We start from the raw sequence: 16,249 nt of genomic DNA, 5'->3' as shown, positions 1-16,249 counted from the left end.
TGGTCTATTTGGGTGGACAATCTGTCCCTTCCCACTTCTCTCCCAGTTAGGGGAGAATGGTTCCCCTGATACCTCGCTGTTCTCCCTACAATACGCAAAAGTCTAAATTTCAAAGTGTTGTGTGGGGATAAAATCGGGGAGTGTATGGCTCCTTGGAGGGAAAGTGGAACCTATACATAATAATAAATAAATAAAATCTAGATTTGATCGCAGCCTTAAAGTAGACAACACATGAGCAGCCAAACCACAGTACCCCAAGCTACTCAAAGGAGGTTGCAATACATGGGTTAGTTATACCTAGCCAAAGCATTTCCATCAATCAATGGAATTAATTAGCCACGCATTTCCTCTTATGCCGGATCCTGTTCACGCTCCCGTTATTTCTGATCTTGGAATTTCTAGATCCGGTCACCCTGTTCGTTGCAATTTAATAAATCAGGGGATGTCAACTCGCTGAAATGTTGCCCCCTCGCCCATATGCCTCCGTTCAGCCACCCCCTGTCTAGTCTCAGTCCAGTAGAGTCTGCTGAGTAGACAGTTAAGACGACGTGATTGGAATTCTTAAGCCCCAACCCCCAGTTACGTTAAGACATTCCCATCCCAAACGTTTTTCACCCGATCCTCTTAGGTGCACTGCAGGCCGTTATTCCAATAGGCGCCTAAATCTCCGTAGGATCTGCCAAGGCACGTCTCATTCTGCATTGGATCGGACTGATCATGTTGGATTTGATTTAATTTCTCTTCCCAAACGTGCCTCCTCTCAGCAAAAAATAAATAAAATAAAATCTCGAGGCGGTGGAGGAGAATCCCTGTCGGAATAATCAGGGAAGGATTAACGTGCCAGAGCAATAAACGGGCTGAAATGCAAACATTTCCACTTAGCTGAGTTATGACTCGGGCAATAAATCACCTTGTAATGTACGTATTTAAATACGCCTCCGGTTTGCTGCCCGATCATATCCATGTTTACTCAGAAACAGCTCCCCATTGCGTTCCTAGGTAACTGCCTTTAGGATTGCATCCTGGCTGCTTACGCGCTGAGCCTGCGCGGGTTCATTCTCGCAGGAGAGTGATTTCTTTCCCAACTCTACCACCATCACCACCGTATTAATTATACTACTCAATATAATAACAATGATTTAAGAGTCATTTAGTGCTGAAGCACTTTTTCATCGCCATGAGCCCTTTGCAACCCAGAGGTCTTTGCAGCCTACATACACACACACACACACACACACACACACAACACATAAGAGCCTGCTGAATCAGATCAATCGCCCATCTAGACCTGCATCTTATTCTCAGAGTGGCCCGCGGGAAACCCGCAAACAGGACCTGAGTGCTAGCCAAGCAAGTCCTACTGAGTTCAATGGAAGTGTTCCTAGTTAATGAGAACAATGGATAGGATCCGGCTGATCTCTCCATCCGCTGGTGGATCTGGGCTTTTCTGAGTGCCAGGACCAGGAGCTGCGCGGTTCAAACCCAACCCACCGGTCTTTGTTCCTCAGTCCCTTTTTGGCCTGAGGTGCCTTGAGCCCCGCTCCTCTGCGGCGGGGAGCCAAGAAAAAGAGGTATCAGTGGGTGTAATACTCTCATTCGAATCCCAGAAACCCGCAGTCGCCAGACGGGGACACCTCGCAGCCCAGCAAAAGAGTTTACCCAGAGCTCCGAGGCGCGCACTATTTCGCATCCGTTTTTATGGCACGATTAGATTTGCAGGAAAGGAAACCTTCTGTTCGACCTCTCCAATCCAGCCCCCTCCTTCCTCCTCTTCTGCACCCCCTCCTCCTTTTCTCTTTCTCTACCTCCCAATTATTTCATTATTTTGTACCTGAAATTAATCTTTTTGCCAGGCAGGTCAGCGCGATCAACAGGCTGCTGTTTATTATAATGTTTTCATATTCCTCTCGGCTCCCTCGCCCTCGCCCGGCTCACTGTGGATGTGACCTTTGTTATTTCAGCCCACACTCAGCAGTTCAATGGAAACAAGTTGAGCACGTTCACTCCTGATAAACATTATCCTTGAACCACTGGGGACCCGGGCAGAGTAAACGAGCTTTTCCGACAGGACCACATCAGGAACACACATTGAGAAAAAAGAACCGGGAAGCAGGCAGCGATGGAGGGATGGTGGGATGGGTGGGAGAGGCGGAGCTGGAGCTGCTGTGGCTGGGGGTCTGGGTGGGGGGTCGGGAAGGTATGGACGGGCAGGTTGGGTGGGAAAAGAAGACGCCTCAGGGCGAGAGAGGAACGCGCAAAAAGGAATGGAGATGGCCGGAGGACTCGTTTCTAGGACGTTAGGAGGGTGGACGGAATGTGTGGACTAGGCCACGGGAGACCAGGGTTCAAAACCTCATCCGGCCACCTGGGTGAGCTTGGGCCTCTCAGCCTGATCTATCTCACAGGGTTGTTGTGGGGACTGGATGAAGAGAACCATTGTACGCCGCCTGGAGCTCCTTGGAAGGAAAGGCGGCATACAAATGTAACAAGCAAACAAACCAATAAAGCTAGAACAAAGCCTCATACATTACTGCCAGAAGAAGGGTGGGTGGGAGGAATTGCCAGGGATCAGAGGGCCAAATGTTCAAACGGCCGTCAGGTCGGAGGGTCGCGGATCGGAGATGGGTCCAGAGGCACGTGAGGTGTTTTCACCAGCGCCATCCCATGCGCGTTTCCTCAGAAATAAGTTCATAGAATCATACAGTTGGAAGGTACCTCAAAGGACATCTAGTCCAACCCCCGACCGATGCAGGACATCCATTACAATGAGTTAAATGTGAAGCCTCCTGCAAAGTAACTGGGCATAGTAGGGGTGCAGTCGTGGGCGAAGCTGTCTACTTCAAGCCTATCACGCCTATTTAGGAAGATTAACGTAGCGATTTGCTTGAAATAAAGGACTGCAACCTCAACTGGAAAGAAGTCCCATTATAAAATCCACTGAACCGCCTTCCGCGATAAAAGTGTTTAGGAGCGGCTGTTACCGATTAAAACTCCAGTCCCAATAACAAGGACTCGCCTCCCCCTTTAAACTGGAATGCCAGGATTTACTCTGGTCTGATCATGAGCTCGCGGGTCCTTGGAAGGAAGTGTCATGAAAATCCACATAAATGCGACGAGGGCTGGGGGAGATCTATTGTCCAGTTAGCGAGGCTTCACTGGGGCGTGGGTCAAAGAGTTTCACTCTTGGGTAAATTCAGGGGGAGCACTGGAATATCAGCAGCCTGATCTACACACAGGGAAGTTAAAAGGGAACGATTAGGATTTCGAGGTGCTTCGGCTGCAATCTTAAATGACAGCAGTGACAGGGAACCTTGAAACAAACAGGGCTTGAAACAACTTGATAGGGTTGAGGTGACTGCCATTGACTAAACATGACAACAGGATTCTAAATCTGTTGTTGTTGTTGTTGTTGTTGTTGTTGTTGTTGTTGTTGTTGTTGTTGTTGTTGTTGTTGTTATCACCATCATCATCACCATAATTCCACCTCATGGATATTTAGGACTGTAGGGACAAGGATATGAAAAAAGGAAGAAAATATGTTCCAGCCCCAGCGTTTCACGGTACCTAGTTTACGGCTCGGGGTGTGCATTCGAATTAAGTCCAACATAGTCCTTTTGCCGGCCCAGGTCTGTCGTTAACTGATAATATTCAGTAGGCTGCAACAGCCTATGCAGACTTCGGTGTTACCCAGAATTCTTCGGCGCTGTTTTGGAGAGCTGCTTAAATTTCGCCACGAGTCCATTATCCATTTTATTTTATTTTATTTTTACATTTCAAGTGATATAATTGCCAGTTTCACAAGTCAGCCTGCGTGAGAATGCCCTGTCTACTGGCCTCCTTTTTAACCCCAAAGCGGTGGTTGTGGCCCGCTGCTCTCCGATCCACACTTCTTATCACTGGGGGGAAAGTAGCGAAAGGGTGACCGCGCATCTCCGTGGTGTGGGGCTCCCTTGCGTCACGAGGTCTGCATGTCCTAGCTCGGAAGAAATCTCTTTGTTTAGAAGTGGAGCGCTGGTTTGTAAGCGGCCTCAAACCACGTTCCGGAGAACACACGAAACCCCTATTCATTCTTGCACGGAGCAAAGATTTCAGTGGATATTCTGAGCTTTTGAAAGCACCCGGCCCGGCCCCGAGCAAGCTCTTTCTTCCACCAACACTGGCCACAAGGCAGCTTCTTTCGCCTCGGGTTTCCACTTGGTACGCCAGTCACTCCTATTTAGGGATTCGACTCAAATTCAAACCCAGACGACCCCGTTTGATGCGGCGCTGGGTTCCCAACAGCCTTTATTCGTTCTTAAAAGAAAAGCCTGACCGCTTTGCTCAGCTCCGTTCGGCGATGCCATTTGCAAGAACCGCCGACCAGATTTTCACTGTTCTAGCTGAGTGTTTTCACACGGAGTCGTTAATGGGCCCGATGGTGTTTCTTGGACAAGAAAACCCTTCGCCACCCGATCCTAAAACACGAGAAGGCCCATTCCCTAAAGGACGTGCGTTAGTGATTTTTTTTGGGGGGGGGGGCGTTAAGGAGAAGGTTCCTGCTTAGCAACCGGGCGAAAAAAATGCCCAGAAAACTCTGCCTTGAGGTTTTTGCGGGTGTTATCTGCGCTGGGCGTCAATATTCTGAACATTAGACCTCTCGATTCAGAAGCACCACGGTGCCAGCCAAAACACACATCACAGCCTTTCACATCCACGAACGTGTTGCCGAGCCCAGCTCGCCACAAGCACGGCCAGCACTTTTCTTTCACTTCCTCCAAAATTACTTAAATTTTCACGTTGGCGGAGCTACGTTTAAAGACAGGCCAAACGTTTGCAGGAGGGGAAAGTTAATGGGCCAGTGACCTTCTCGTTTTAGGACCCTGCAACTTTTATTTTTTTATATTTTTTTTAAAAAATAGGTACCTACGGACCTATGGATGCCTAGAGGAAATTGTACCCGCCAGCCAGCAATGCATCATGATCTGCCTGCCTTTGGGCAGTTGTAGCTCTGCTGATTTTTCTTCTTCTCGGAGTGCTGTCATAAGGATACTTAGGGGAAGCGACTCCCATAGAAAGCCACTTAGATTACCGTAATTGTTCCGGGTTTCAACAAAGAAAAAAAAGTGTGTGTAGGCAGCTAGGGTGATTTAAGTGCATAAACGTAAATGTGGTAATTTCGTTCATGGAGCCACGAATTCAAAAGTTATTGTTGTTTCTTTTCATGTGTAGAAAATGGGACCCGCTGACTCCCCACTTTCTGTTGCCATTTGATCACTGTATGAATACTTTTCCTTAGACAGACGTCCGTAGCTCTTTTTAAATTATTGACACTTTCCTAGAACGCACAACCAATTTCTTACAAAAGAAGTATACTTTCTTGTGCGGGGGTGGGTGGGTGGGAGGGGAAACGTTCTGATTTTTGAAAACATGACTTTGCCCGCAAATGTAGAAGGGAAAAAATGGCATTATTAGCACCCACTGAAAATCTGCAGGTTCTGGACGGCAAAAGGTGGACCCTCTCTAATGAAAACTATACAGTCTTGAGCTGCTTACCCGTCTCATTAATGCATCTGGCACATTCCGGCATTAGTTTCCTTGCTAATGCGCAGCTATCGCGCACCTATTGCGAGCTGCCCCTGCGCCGGGAACCCAGGTGCCGATCCAAGCCCGCCTGCGAAAGCGAACGGAAGGCCCTTCCAGGGCGAGCATGTCTGTCACCCTCCTCTGCCAATGAGAGGGCCCGTTCTCGTTTAGGTCCGCCCTTGGCGGGGGCGTTCCCTTGCTGAGTGATAGCCTGAGCCGCCCCGGCCAGCCCAGCCCAGCCCACGTTGCTGCGAGATTGAAATGCAGAACTTAAGTCTCCTGTCTCAGGAAAGTGACTTCCTCGGGGTTCCTTTCCTTGACACCGTCGCCGGCTCGCGTGGTGGAAATCGGAGGCAGCCGCCGGGGCCTCCTCCTCCTCCTCCTCCAGCGCGCACTGCGCCAGGCCGGCCAAGGCGCACTCGGTCGCCTCGTTTCCTTGGGGGATCTTGAAAAACCAAAAAACGCAAAAGCAAAAGCAACCCCCACCACACGTCTCTCCCGCTCCGCGGTTGCCCTGACTCGAGCCATGGGTAAGTTGGGCCGGGGAGGGAGAAGGCAGGAGGGTGCGGGGCTGGCGAGGCAGGAGCTGGTAGCGGCGCCTTCTCGACTTCGCTCTTGTTCCTACAAGTTGGAGGGACGCGCGAAGGGTCAGCAGCCTCAGCCGCAGCGGGCGATCCTAATCAGGCTAGGCTTGTAATTTGGGGCTCGCCCGGAGGGAGGCAGATAGCTCGGGCGCCTCGTCCCCCGAGGTGCCCTCTTTCCGTGCGTTTCGCCCTTAGCTTTAAGCTACTTGTACAGTACTTCTGAGAGAATCTCCCAAGCGCTGCTGGCTTAGGAGAGGAGCTCCCGCCGCTGCCTCGCCTGCATTTCCCAGAACTTAAATTTTCCAGGCTGAACGAGACCAGATAAATTTAATCATACTCTTTAAAAAAAAGAGAGGGGGGGGAGGAACAGGAAGAGGGGGCATAAATTAGTGGTCGACAACCGTCCTTTCGTTTTGTTTATTCGTATCTGGATCTGCATTTAAGAGCGCAATTCTAGCTGTGTCTACTCAGAAGCAAGCACTCTTGTAGCTAAAGGGGGCTTACTCCCAGGTGAGTGGGTTAAATTGCAGCCCGGGTCCCGTTTCAGCAGGACTTGCTTCCAAGTAACGCCTCGGTGCGAACTTTCTCACCCCCTCCCGTCCCGCCTCATTGCAAAACGGTGGTTTCCACATAAGTGACTCCCTCTCAAGCCTGGGTGTTTTAGGATCGCGGCCCGGGCTGCTGCTGCGCCCGTTCCAGAGCTGCAGACGGATGCTTTAGGATGGAGATTCGTGAGGAGATTTCCCTCCTCAAAAATAGCATTTTCTCCGGACGGGTGGGCCACCGCGGTCCGAAAAGAGTTTTTTGGGTTTTTTTGGCAGCCCGAGCCCAAACCTTGGAAGGAAAGCCCCGCTCACTTCAGGGGGCCTTACTCCCAGGGAAGCATGCCTAGGATTGTGACCATTTCCCGCGGGCCTCGCTTATGGCCAAGGTCGGTGAGTCGTACCTCGAGGGAGAAGCGAGGCCCGGCTCTGCGTGGAACTTGCTTCCAGCTCCGTGGCGCGCTTGGCCCGATCCCTGGGAATGCAGTCGCGGGGCGGCTTCCTCCTCCCAAGTAAACGGGTCCAGGCTAGAAATGGGTTGGGGGGGGCGTCGGGGCTGCGCCTGTTCCCCCGAGCGAGTCCTATGTGGCGGTGCGTGTGCTTCTCCCCACAGAGCCAGCCTTCGGGGAGGTGAACCAGCTCGGCGGGGTTTTCGTCAACGGGCGCCCGTTGCCCAACGCTATCCGGCTCCGCATTGTGGAACTAGCCCAGCTGGGCATCCGGCCGTGCGACATCAGCCGGCAGCTGCGCGTCTCGCACGGCTGTGTCAGCAAGATCCTGGCGCGCTACAACGAGACGGGCTCCATCTTACCGGGGGCCATCGGGGGCAGCAAGCCCCGGGTCACCACGCCCACGGTGGTGAAGCATATCCGGACCTACAAACAAAGGGACCCCGGCATCTTCGCCTGGGAGATCCGAGACCGGCTGCTGGCCGACGGCGTGTGCGACAAGTACAACGTGCCCTCGGTCAGCTCCATCAGCCGCATCCTGCGCAACAAGATCGGCAACCTCTCGCAGCAGAGCCACTACGACTCCTACAAGCAGCACCAGGCGGCCCCGCAGCCCGCCCTGCCTTACAACCACATCTACTCGTACCCCAGCCCCATCGCGGCGGCGGCGGGGGCCAAGGTGCCCACCCCGCCCGGGGTGCCCACCATCCACAGCGCCGTCCATATGCCTCGCACGTGGCCCTCCTCCCACTCCGTCACCGACATCTTAGGAATCAGGTCCATCACCGACCAAGGTAAGCGCTCCTGGAGACCTCGGGTGATTAGGGCAGGAAGTGGCAAGCCAAACCGAAGGAGGAACCCCCTGAGCTCCTCCCCCAGAGGGCCCAGGGCCTACTTGTGGGGTGATGTGGGGTGGGTTCATCTCTTTACAAGTTAGAAGATCTCCTCGGTACCAAATCCTGCCAATGTTACCTTGGCGAAGGTGTAAATTGAAATAGAAATCCTTCACAACTTCGCCCAAGATAAAAGCTACAGATAACCCCCCCTGCGGATGATGTCCCCTGAACCTCTAGCTAGCACATCTGCTTTGAAATAATCTTCATCTTACTTGGTGGGAATTTCAGCTTCCCAGATGACATTTGGCTGATGCTTTGGGTATATCTCCTAAATGGCCCATTTCAATTTAAGCAGAAATAATATTTTTATTATTTGTATCCAGCCTGTCTGACTGGGTTGTATATATTTGCAAAGTACCTCAAACTAATTTGAGCTAACAAAAATCAAATGCATGAAAACAAATATGTTGTGTTTGTGTGTGGACACACACACAATCTCTCAATTTCATTTTAAATTACCAAATTCCAAATTTAAATAGAACCCAGTTTGATTGAATCTATGGCCCAATAAGTGGCTCATTTACTTTGGAATAACTTCCATTAAGCTTAGTTTAACTTGCTTATGAGCAAACATGCACAGGATTGGCCTATTCAGAGACCACAATTAGGCTTCATTCCTACATATGCTTACTTGGGATTAAGTGCCATTGAGCATAGTAGGACTTATTTCTCAATAAACAATCCTGCATCTCATTTTTTAAACTGGGCTGCGGCTATGTGTTTGTGATGTGGCACTCAAGCTTATCTGCATATTTGAAGATATGTTTGCTAATGTTATATGGCACTGTATTGGAAAGCCTAGTTTGTGTAACTCCTGCCTTACAAGTATACCTCTTAATAAATATAACATAATACAGCCTATTTTCAGATGGCTAGTCATATTAATCTGCCCCAGCAAAAGCAACCGTCTTGTGACATCTTTTAAAAATTTAATATGGCCTAAGTTTATACCATAATAAATTTGTTAGCCTTTAAGGTGTCACAATCCTCTTTGCTGTTATTATATACCTGGTAGTAATAGTTATATAAACATATGAGGGTGTTAAAACGATAGAGAATCCTGTGGCGTTCTAAAAACAATTTTATTGTGCCATTATGTTTCTGTAGACTATAGCTGACTTTCTCAAATGCTTAAATGTCACCTTCAGTTTGGCAAAAAGGTAGCAAATGGTGTGTGAGATTATACATATTTTAATATATCCTAAAAATCTAAATGTCTGAGTTATAGATGAATAATGCAAAAGCAAAGCAATAGGCAAGCATGCAAAAAAAGAGAGAAGCTATCAGGTATATTTGCTTTTTTCCCCTGCCAGGCCTTCTTTGTGCCTGTTTGCTTTCATGTCAGGGATTCTACAGGAAAGGCATCTCCTTGAAATTGCAGGCAAATCCACCACCAGTTTTCGCAATCAGACCAAATTTGCTCAGACAGGAAGTTCAAATGTCACCTAATTGCTTTCGTTCTTTTGCTTCACTTTGTTTTCCTCCAAAGCGGTGGTCCAGAAAACTGAAACTACCGATGTTTAACTAGCATTTAGCCCCTTCCAAAGAACTGCTGCTCGGCTCGCTTTTCCTTACTTTGCTCCAGAAATCGAAACCTTGCCGTTACAAAAAGGCAAGAGCGATTGAACCGAACAGTGAAACACTCAAACTAAACACACGGCATCAGATATTTGCCCACCATCTCAAAATGTGATGCTACACAAACGATCTCGCTAGGGGGGTCTCATAGGTTTTAATGGGGCCAAGTCCCCCCCCCCAAAAAGGTGTCTGTAAATCTAGTCAACTCCTCCCAATAGTCTAACTCCCCCCATCAATTCTACCTACTTTTATCATTAAACACTATTTTTTAGATTATGGCTGCTGTATGATTTGGCAAAAAAATAATTTTAAAAAACCATGTTAATAAAATATTCAGGGTGTTTTTTTAAAAAAATTCACACTGCTTTGCATGCTGAGGGCAGAATAATAATAATAATAATAATAATAATAATAATAATAATAATAATAATAATAGCTAATCATTAGGTTCTAACTTTTCTTAGCTCACTTTTAAGATTCCAGTTGGAATTTCTGCAAGAAATAAATGCTGCCAGCCCTTAAAAATTACAATGCATTTTCCAGGGAGGGGGGAAGATTTGCAAATGCTAATCGTGCCCCTGTGGGTGGGTGCTGGGGAAAGAGAAGTTGCTGCACGAGAGCGATACGCGACTTGGCGTGTATTACCTCCTTTTTCTTAGAGCCATAGTGGCCAAGGCCTCCTACCTAGGGAGCCGGGCAAGCGGGTGGGATCTGAATGACAAGGAGGCTTTTCCATCCCGTCTCCTGGCCTCCTCCGCTCCCTCCCCTTCCCCTTCCCCGCTCCGGTTTGCGGAGCTGCATCTGAGGGCGCTTTGCCCTTGATTTATAGGATAAGCTGACCTTGCTGACACGGAAAGGAAGCCCCTATTCATGGGAAAGTGAGAGATCAGCAGAACAGGGAGCTCGCAGAGACAGCTCGCTTTCTTAAGACAACTTTCGACGTGCGCCAGCGCGAGGAAGGGAAGAAACCAGCGGCTGGGGGGCTCCCCTCTTTCGTCCCGGAGAGGAGGGGGGGCCCCGCGTCCTTGTTTCGAGGGCCTCCTCTATGTCCCTGCCGAGCACCCGTACCATTTCCTTCGCCCTTTAGGGCATCCACCGAGTTTCCAACGGCCTGTTGATGGAAGGAGTTCATAAAATAAAACCCCCAAGTGTTTGCGCTTAAAAGGTTCTGTTTGCACCCTAAACGCCCTGGCTTAACCGGCTTGTGGGTCCCATCGAAGGCTCGCTGCGTTTGTCAGCTTTCGCTGATGGCTTCGAATGAAGATTCGGTTGAAATCTATGGGACTTGCCCCCAATCAGTCCTATCTTAGGATCCAAGTGTTCTCGCCTCTAAATCCTTACGGGTTCTTGCTTGGAAGGAAGTCAACTGGCCTCATGGATTTCAAAGGCACTTGCTTCATGACAAAAGAGGCGGGGATCATAGTCACATCTGGAAGTAGGCTCTAATATTGATGCAGGTTTAGGATAGAGACACGCAAACATTCCGTTTTCTAGTGGCTGTTGCAACCGCGCAGCTTTCCAACAGTGCAATCCTGTACCGGTCGACTCTGAAGTAAGTCCTATGGAGCTCAGCGGGGTTTGCCTCCTCCACCCGTAACAGGATATAGGTTGCAAGCTAAATTTTTCAAACAAATTAAAAAAAAACCCCTTCCGTAGTAATTTGCGAGTTAGTTTTCATTATGCATCTCCTGCCGTAAAATGTGACACTATTCCATCAAATCGACCTTGAAAATAATTATGTCAAAGATACTTATCACTACGCAGGGGCTGTCAGCAAGAGAGGATGATGGGTGACTTTCAACAACTGCAGAGTTTTTCTTAATCCAGATAGGCCCAAATAATTTCCTTCCTTTGTGTTAGGATGGAATAACTGGGCGCTGGAGTTTGGGGGCGGGGTGGGGTTCGTTGAAAACAGTGTGGAAGGTGGAATGGAATGTCAGATCTGCCCGTCCACATGTGCCTTAAACATGTCTACTTGGAAGTAAACACTTGTTAATTCAAGGGCGCTTAAACGCTGCGCAGAACAAGATTGGAATCCAATTATTTGGAACGCTCCAAATGCATTTCCGTTCCTTATTTGAACGTTGTTAATTTAACCCAGTCTCGAACTCAGTGGCATTTACCTTTTAATAGACAGGTATGGGATGTCACTGTAAGACTTCAATCCACCCATGGAGCCAGTAAATACAGTTGGGGTACTCTGGATGAAGTGGATTCAGGCGTGAAACCAGAATATGTGCTAAAATGACGCCATACTGCCCTGTAAACCCACCCCCCCCCCAATTCTCTGATATTAAATATATTGCCTATTATCGATTACCGTTTATTCATGGAAGTGAGTGACTGGAATGAATGGCCACTTCTAGTTCACTCTGTCATAAGTGGTGGCCTTTGAGGCTGGGGAAGTCCAAAACTAGGTAGCTTTTTTCTTTTTCTCTCTTTTTTTAATGAATTGTGTTTATCAGGCTGTTGGAAACTCAGTGACTAGAAACGCGTTTAGGATGGGACTTAAAAGGCAAACAGAATTATACGGGTGCTGGACAGGGACATAACAAGGCGACCCAAATCACAAGTCACAAGGCAAAGTGTTAGGAGGAAAGACCTTCCATCAGGCTAAGCGGAAATTTAACACAATTCATTAATTCTGCAGGTGTTCGTGGTGGTTTGTCCTTTTGCGAATAATTAAATGAGAATTAGTTTGTGTGTGAAGTATGAAGTTAAGCTTAGCTTCCCGGTGGATAAAGCTACTGGTCATTTGCATGGCTTTCTCCTTTGGTAGACCCATACAGGCTGAAAAAGTTTGGAGGAGACTTTGATTCGTGTGTTTGTATCTATGTATCTAGCACATCTAATGTTTGCACAACTATAGTCAAACACAGACTGTAGTCAAACTACAGTCAAATTTCCCCCCAGAAGTATTAACGTAGATTTATGTTTATTTTTTAAAAAGAAGCAGCCGCAGCAAATACCCTTTTACGAGCTAAAATTACCCGCCCCCCTTTAAACTTAATATACCCCTATGCTCAGCTGAATATCTGTGTTACTTTGATTTCACTGGAACTTGTTTGTGGTTCAGAATATTATTAGGATCGCAGCTTCTCTGTATCAGGGACATTAACTGCGATCTCCAGGAAAGGAAGGCAGACAGGTTTTCCAGTGTTGGTTTGTGGGAGCTCAGAGCTCTCTCCTTTCTAACATGGTAAAACTGAAATCGTAAACACGTTTGCTGTCGAGTAAGCGCGCTTAACCACAGAGGGGCTTACTTCCGAGGAAACACATTCCTCGGCAGTGAGTCCTACTGGGAGATATGTGCATCCTGCTCCTTTATACGTTTATTCAGAAATAAGTACTTATAAATAGCTGTTTATCGGACCGTAGGATTGGGGTTTCAGTTACTTGAACTTTAAAAGAAGGAGCAAAAGTTTCCAGCTTGCAGGCTGTGGAAACGCACTAGGCAGGGAGGAGATGGGTTGGATTCAGCCTGTTTTATTTACTTCCTTACTGCGCAGTTGCATGCGTGTCTCCTTAGAAGTAAGCGCCATTGAGGCCAATGGGACTTACTCTCAGGCGAGCGTGTCCAGGTCTGCAGCCACTTCCTCGAACCCCTCGTGGTTGTACTTTACGCGTGCAAAACCAGTATCTCTTCGCAGCGAAGGCAATAAATAGCCTCCGTTAAGTGATCCCGAGTTTGCGCTGTTGCTTAACAATTTCAGAAGCCTCTTCCTCGCCAGGTCAGCTGGCAGTCCACCGTCTCTTGGAATCATTCACGGAGCCAGGAGGCGGGAAGCTGGGTTTGCATCAAGGGACTCCGTTCGGCCTGCCGCCCCCGCACCCCGAATATACTTTAACTGCGGGGGAGGGAGAGAAGGAACGAGACCTTCAGAAAAGAAGAAGACTCTGGGACGGGTGTGTGCGGCGCATTATGAGCCTGTGTTAAAACCACAGCTTGAAATAGCGTTCGCTGTTTATTGATGGGCAAAGCCTGGCAGATACCGGCTGAGGTGTTACCAGAAGCTTGCGCTGCGAAGAGAGGTCCCACGTTTTTCCAAGTCGGGGCCTCCTGTTGCTTTCATTTTCATTCATTTTTTCCATTTATTTCTTTGGTAATGTTCATGTTGGATGGTGGTGAGAGAAGCGATCTAGCGCCTGATTTACTAAGCCTTAATAGGCTGAATCCCTTGACTTAAACAGGAGGCCTCCGTTGGAGCAGATTTGCTCTGGGATGTGGGTCCCGTCGGTTGCGATGGCACCGCAGTCCTCAAAACTACATTCCAGGCTCGAGCGAGATCCAGCGCCTGGGAAGTACCGCTGTCGAAACCATATAAACCCAGCGGAGGCGGTATACTAGTGTCGCCTCGGCAAACTTACTCCCGAGTAAGCCTCGCTGGACTCAGTGGGACTCACTTCCGAGTCAACGTGCGTGGGATCCTGGCTGCAGGGCTGCTGCAACCCTAAACCCATTTAGTTGGGAATGAAACGTCATGGGATTTACTTCAAAGTAAACATTTTTAGGCTCGGGCTGCCCACGGGGCTTGAAGAGCCGTGGTAATCGAGACGGCTGATTTCCGACTACCCGAAACCTTAAATCCTAGGCGCATTAAATAGAAACAAATACCACTGATTTGAACGATTTCAAGCAAATTTGATTAGTTTCACGACTTTTCCTCCCAAGGAGGGCGGGGGGAAACGGTTTCAGGCTGGAGGAAATGAAGATCTGGGAACAAATGGCACGGAAACCCCCAGCCCGCCTCCATTAGGAAGGAGGTTTCCAAGCCCCGTTGATTGCAAAAAAGGGGTTTAGCACCCAAGGAAGCCAGAATTGCCGCCCCCTCGATGACCAACTTAGGGGTCACCTGCATATTCCTGCGTTGCAGGAGGCTGGACTAGATGACTCGGGGGATCCCTTCCAGCTCTACAGTTCCATGATCGGGACCTGCTTCCGAGTCAGTGCAGTCAGGCACGAGGGTCAGTCGCCCTTTCCCTTGCCCGGGAGACCTTGGCTAACGAGGTGCATGTAAGATGAGGGTTTTCACGGGGGGGGGGAGGAAGGAGCCGGGCCCTCAGTCTCTGGTGGAGATGCTAACCCCAGCCGGCCATGGGCGTAGCCAGAATTTATTGGGGGAGGACGGGAGGACACCCACCTATCATCATCCTCTGGCTCTGTCTAGCAGATTCGGAAAGAAATGTCTCAGCCACAGTTGTTTTAAATTTCTTTTGACCCCAAGCGCTAAAAAGAATAATATATGTGTCAAAATCTTTCTACAATTTCTTGATTGTGGGGTGGGGGACAGCTGCTGCCCCCCTGTCCCTCCCTGGCTATACCCCTTGCACCCGGCTCTCCCTTGCGCACGATTCTGCTTTCCCGGGAGCCCCGATCCGAGGCCGGCGCCCCTAGCTGACGCTCCTTTGCCCTGTCTTTGCCCGCAGTAAGCGACAGCTCGCCCTATCACAGCCCCAAGGTGGAAGAATGGAGCAGCCTGAGCAGAAGCGGCTTCGCGGCCACAGCGCAGCACGTCGCGGTGAACGGGCTGGACAAGAGCTCCATGGAGCCTGAGGCCAAGTACAGCCAGGTAAAAAGCGAGCGCCGGTTGCCTGGAAGAAGGGCTGGCAGGGGGGCGGGGGGATTGGAGGAGGGGTAGGAATCGCTGGCTGAGCTCTCAGTGCCCTTCACTGGTGGTGAGGTAGTTAGTTGGAGCGCAGGCCTAGCCATGCTACTTCCAAGTAAGCCCTCCTGAATCCAGTGGGGCTTATTCCGAGGTAAGTGTGACTAGGGTTTATTGGCTTTCTTTTCCTCCCTGTGCCATATTCCAGTTGAGTTCCAATATACTTACACAGCAGAATCATTTTTTAACTTCCAATAAAGAGAGAAACGTTTTCGAACTGGAACACGCAGCTATCTGGATTACGGTTCCGGATGAAAGCCAAAACAAGCTGCCTTCTAGCATGGGCGTAGACAGGATTTTTTTTGGGGGGGGCAGGCCTTTTGTTAGAGGGCCAGAACCTCTTAACTATGCATTTATTTTTATTGATTTGGGGGGTCAGCTTCCTCTCTCTGCCTGCCATTAGCTATGCCCCTGCCTTCTAGTAAAGCCAGGATCCAATGAATTGCTTTAGGTCAATCTTCCAACACACACCTATTTTGGGGTGGGGGTGTGTGTATGATCCTCCTCTCCACTCCACCCCCTTTTGGGGGTGATATTGGGGTATCACAAATAGTACGTAGCAGCAGAAATTCAGGATGGTCCTGCCCAAATCCTGTGCACGCTTCCTTTGTCTTCAGCAAAGCCAGGACCCACAGGAGAGAGTTTAGCTGGAAATATATTCCGGAAGCAGCCTCAGCTCCCATACTGAGAATTTGATCTGGCTCAGTTACTTGAACTTTATTCCCATTGAAATCAATGAGGCTTAAGTGAAGTCATGACTAACTTGCCCCATTGATTTCATTGGGCAAACTAGGAGTTAGGCCCAATGAACTCAATAGGACTTCTAAGTAGACATACACAAGATCATAGGATTGCACTGTTTGTCCTGTTCCAATCCAGAGTAAACCTGATTATATGTGTTATATGTGTTTGAAGCCACTCAGAGTGGCTGGGGAAACCCAGCCAGATGGGGCCGGGTATAGATAATAATAAATT

The 16,249-nt window shown here is 49.0% G+C and overlaps 1 protein-coding gene across 4 annotated transcripts in view; it reads left to right on the top strand.

The window, feature by feature from the left end:
- The first annotated feature begins 5,788 nt into the window (after positions 1 to 5,788).
- PAX9 (paired box 9) overlaps positions 5,789 to 16,249 on the top strand; it is a 33,734-nt gene continuing 23,273 nt past the window's right edge. For all 4 annotated transcript variants that reach the window (XM_083499753.1, XM_083499752.1, XM_083499751.1 and 1 more), the window contains exons 1-3: positions 5,789 to 6,092; positions 7,302 to 7,931; positions 15,039 to 15,181. In XM_083499753.1, the coding sequence (XP_083355879.1) occupies positions 6,089 to 6,092; positions 7,302 to 7,931; positions 15,039 to 15,181 (777 nt within the window). In that variant the 5' untranslated portion in view covers positions 5,789 to 6,088. The remainder of the gene's footprint in view (positions 6,093 to 7,301; positions 7,932 to 15,038; positions 15,182 to 16,249) is intronic.

Source organism: Podarcis liolepis, assembly GCF_965112155.1.
Source record: "Podarcis liolepis genome assembly, chromosome: 1".
Lineage (NCBI taxonomy): Eukaryota > Metazoa > Chordata > Lepidosauria > Squamata > Lacertidae > Podarcis > Podarcis liolepis.
Note: the sequence above shows the minus strand (reverse complement) of the source record. Positions and strands in the feature narration are given on the sequence as shown.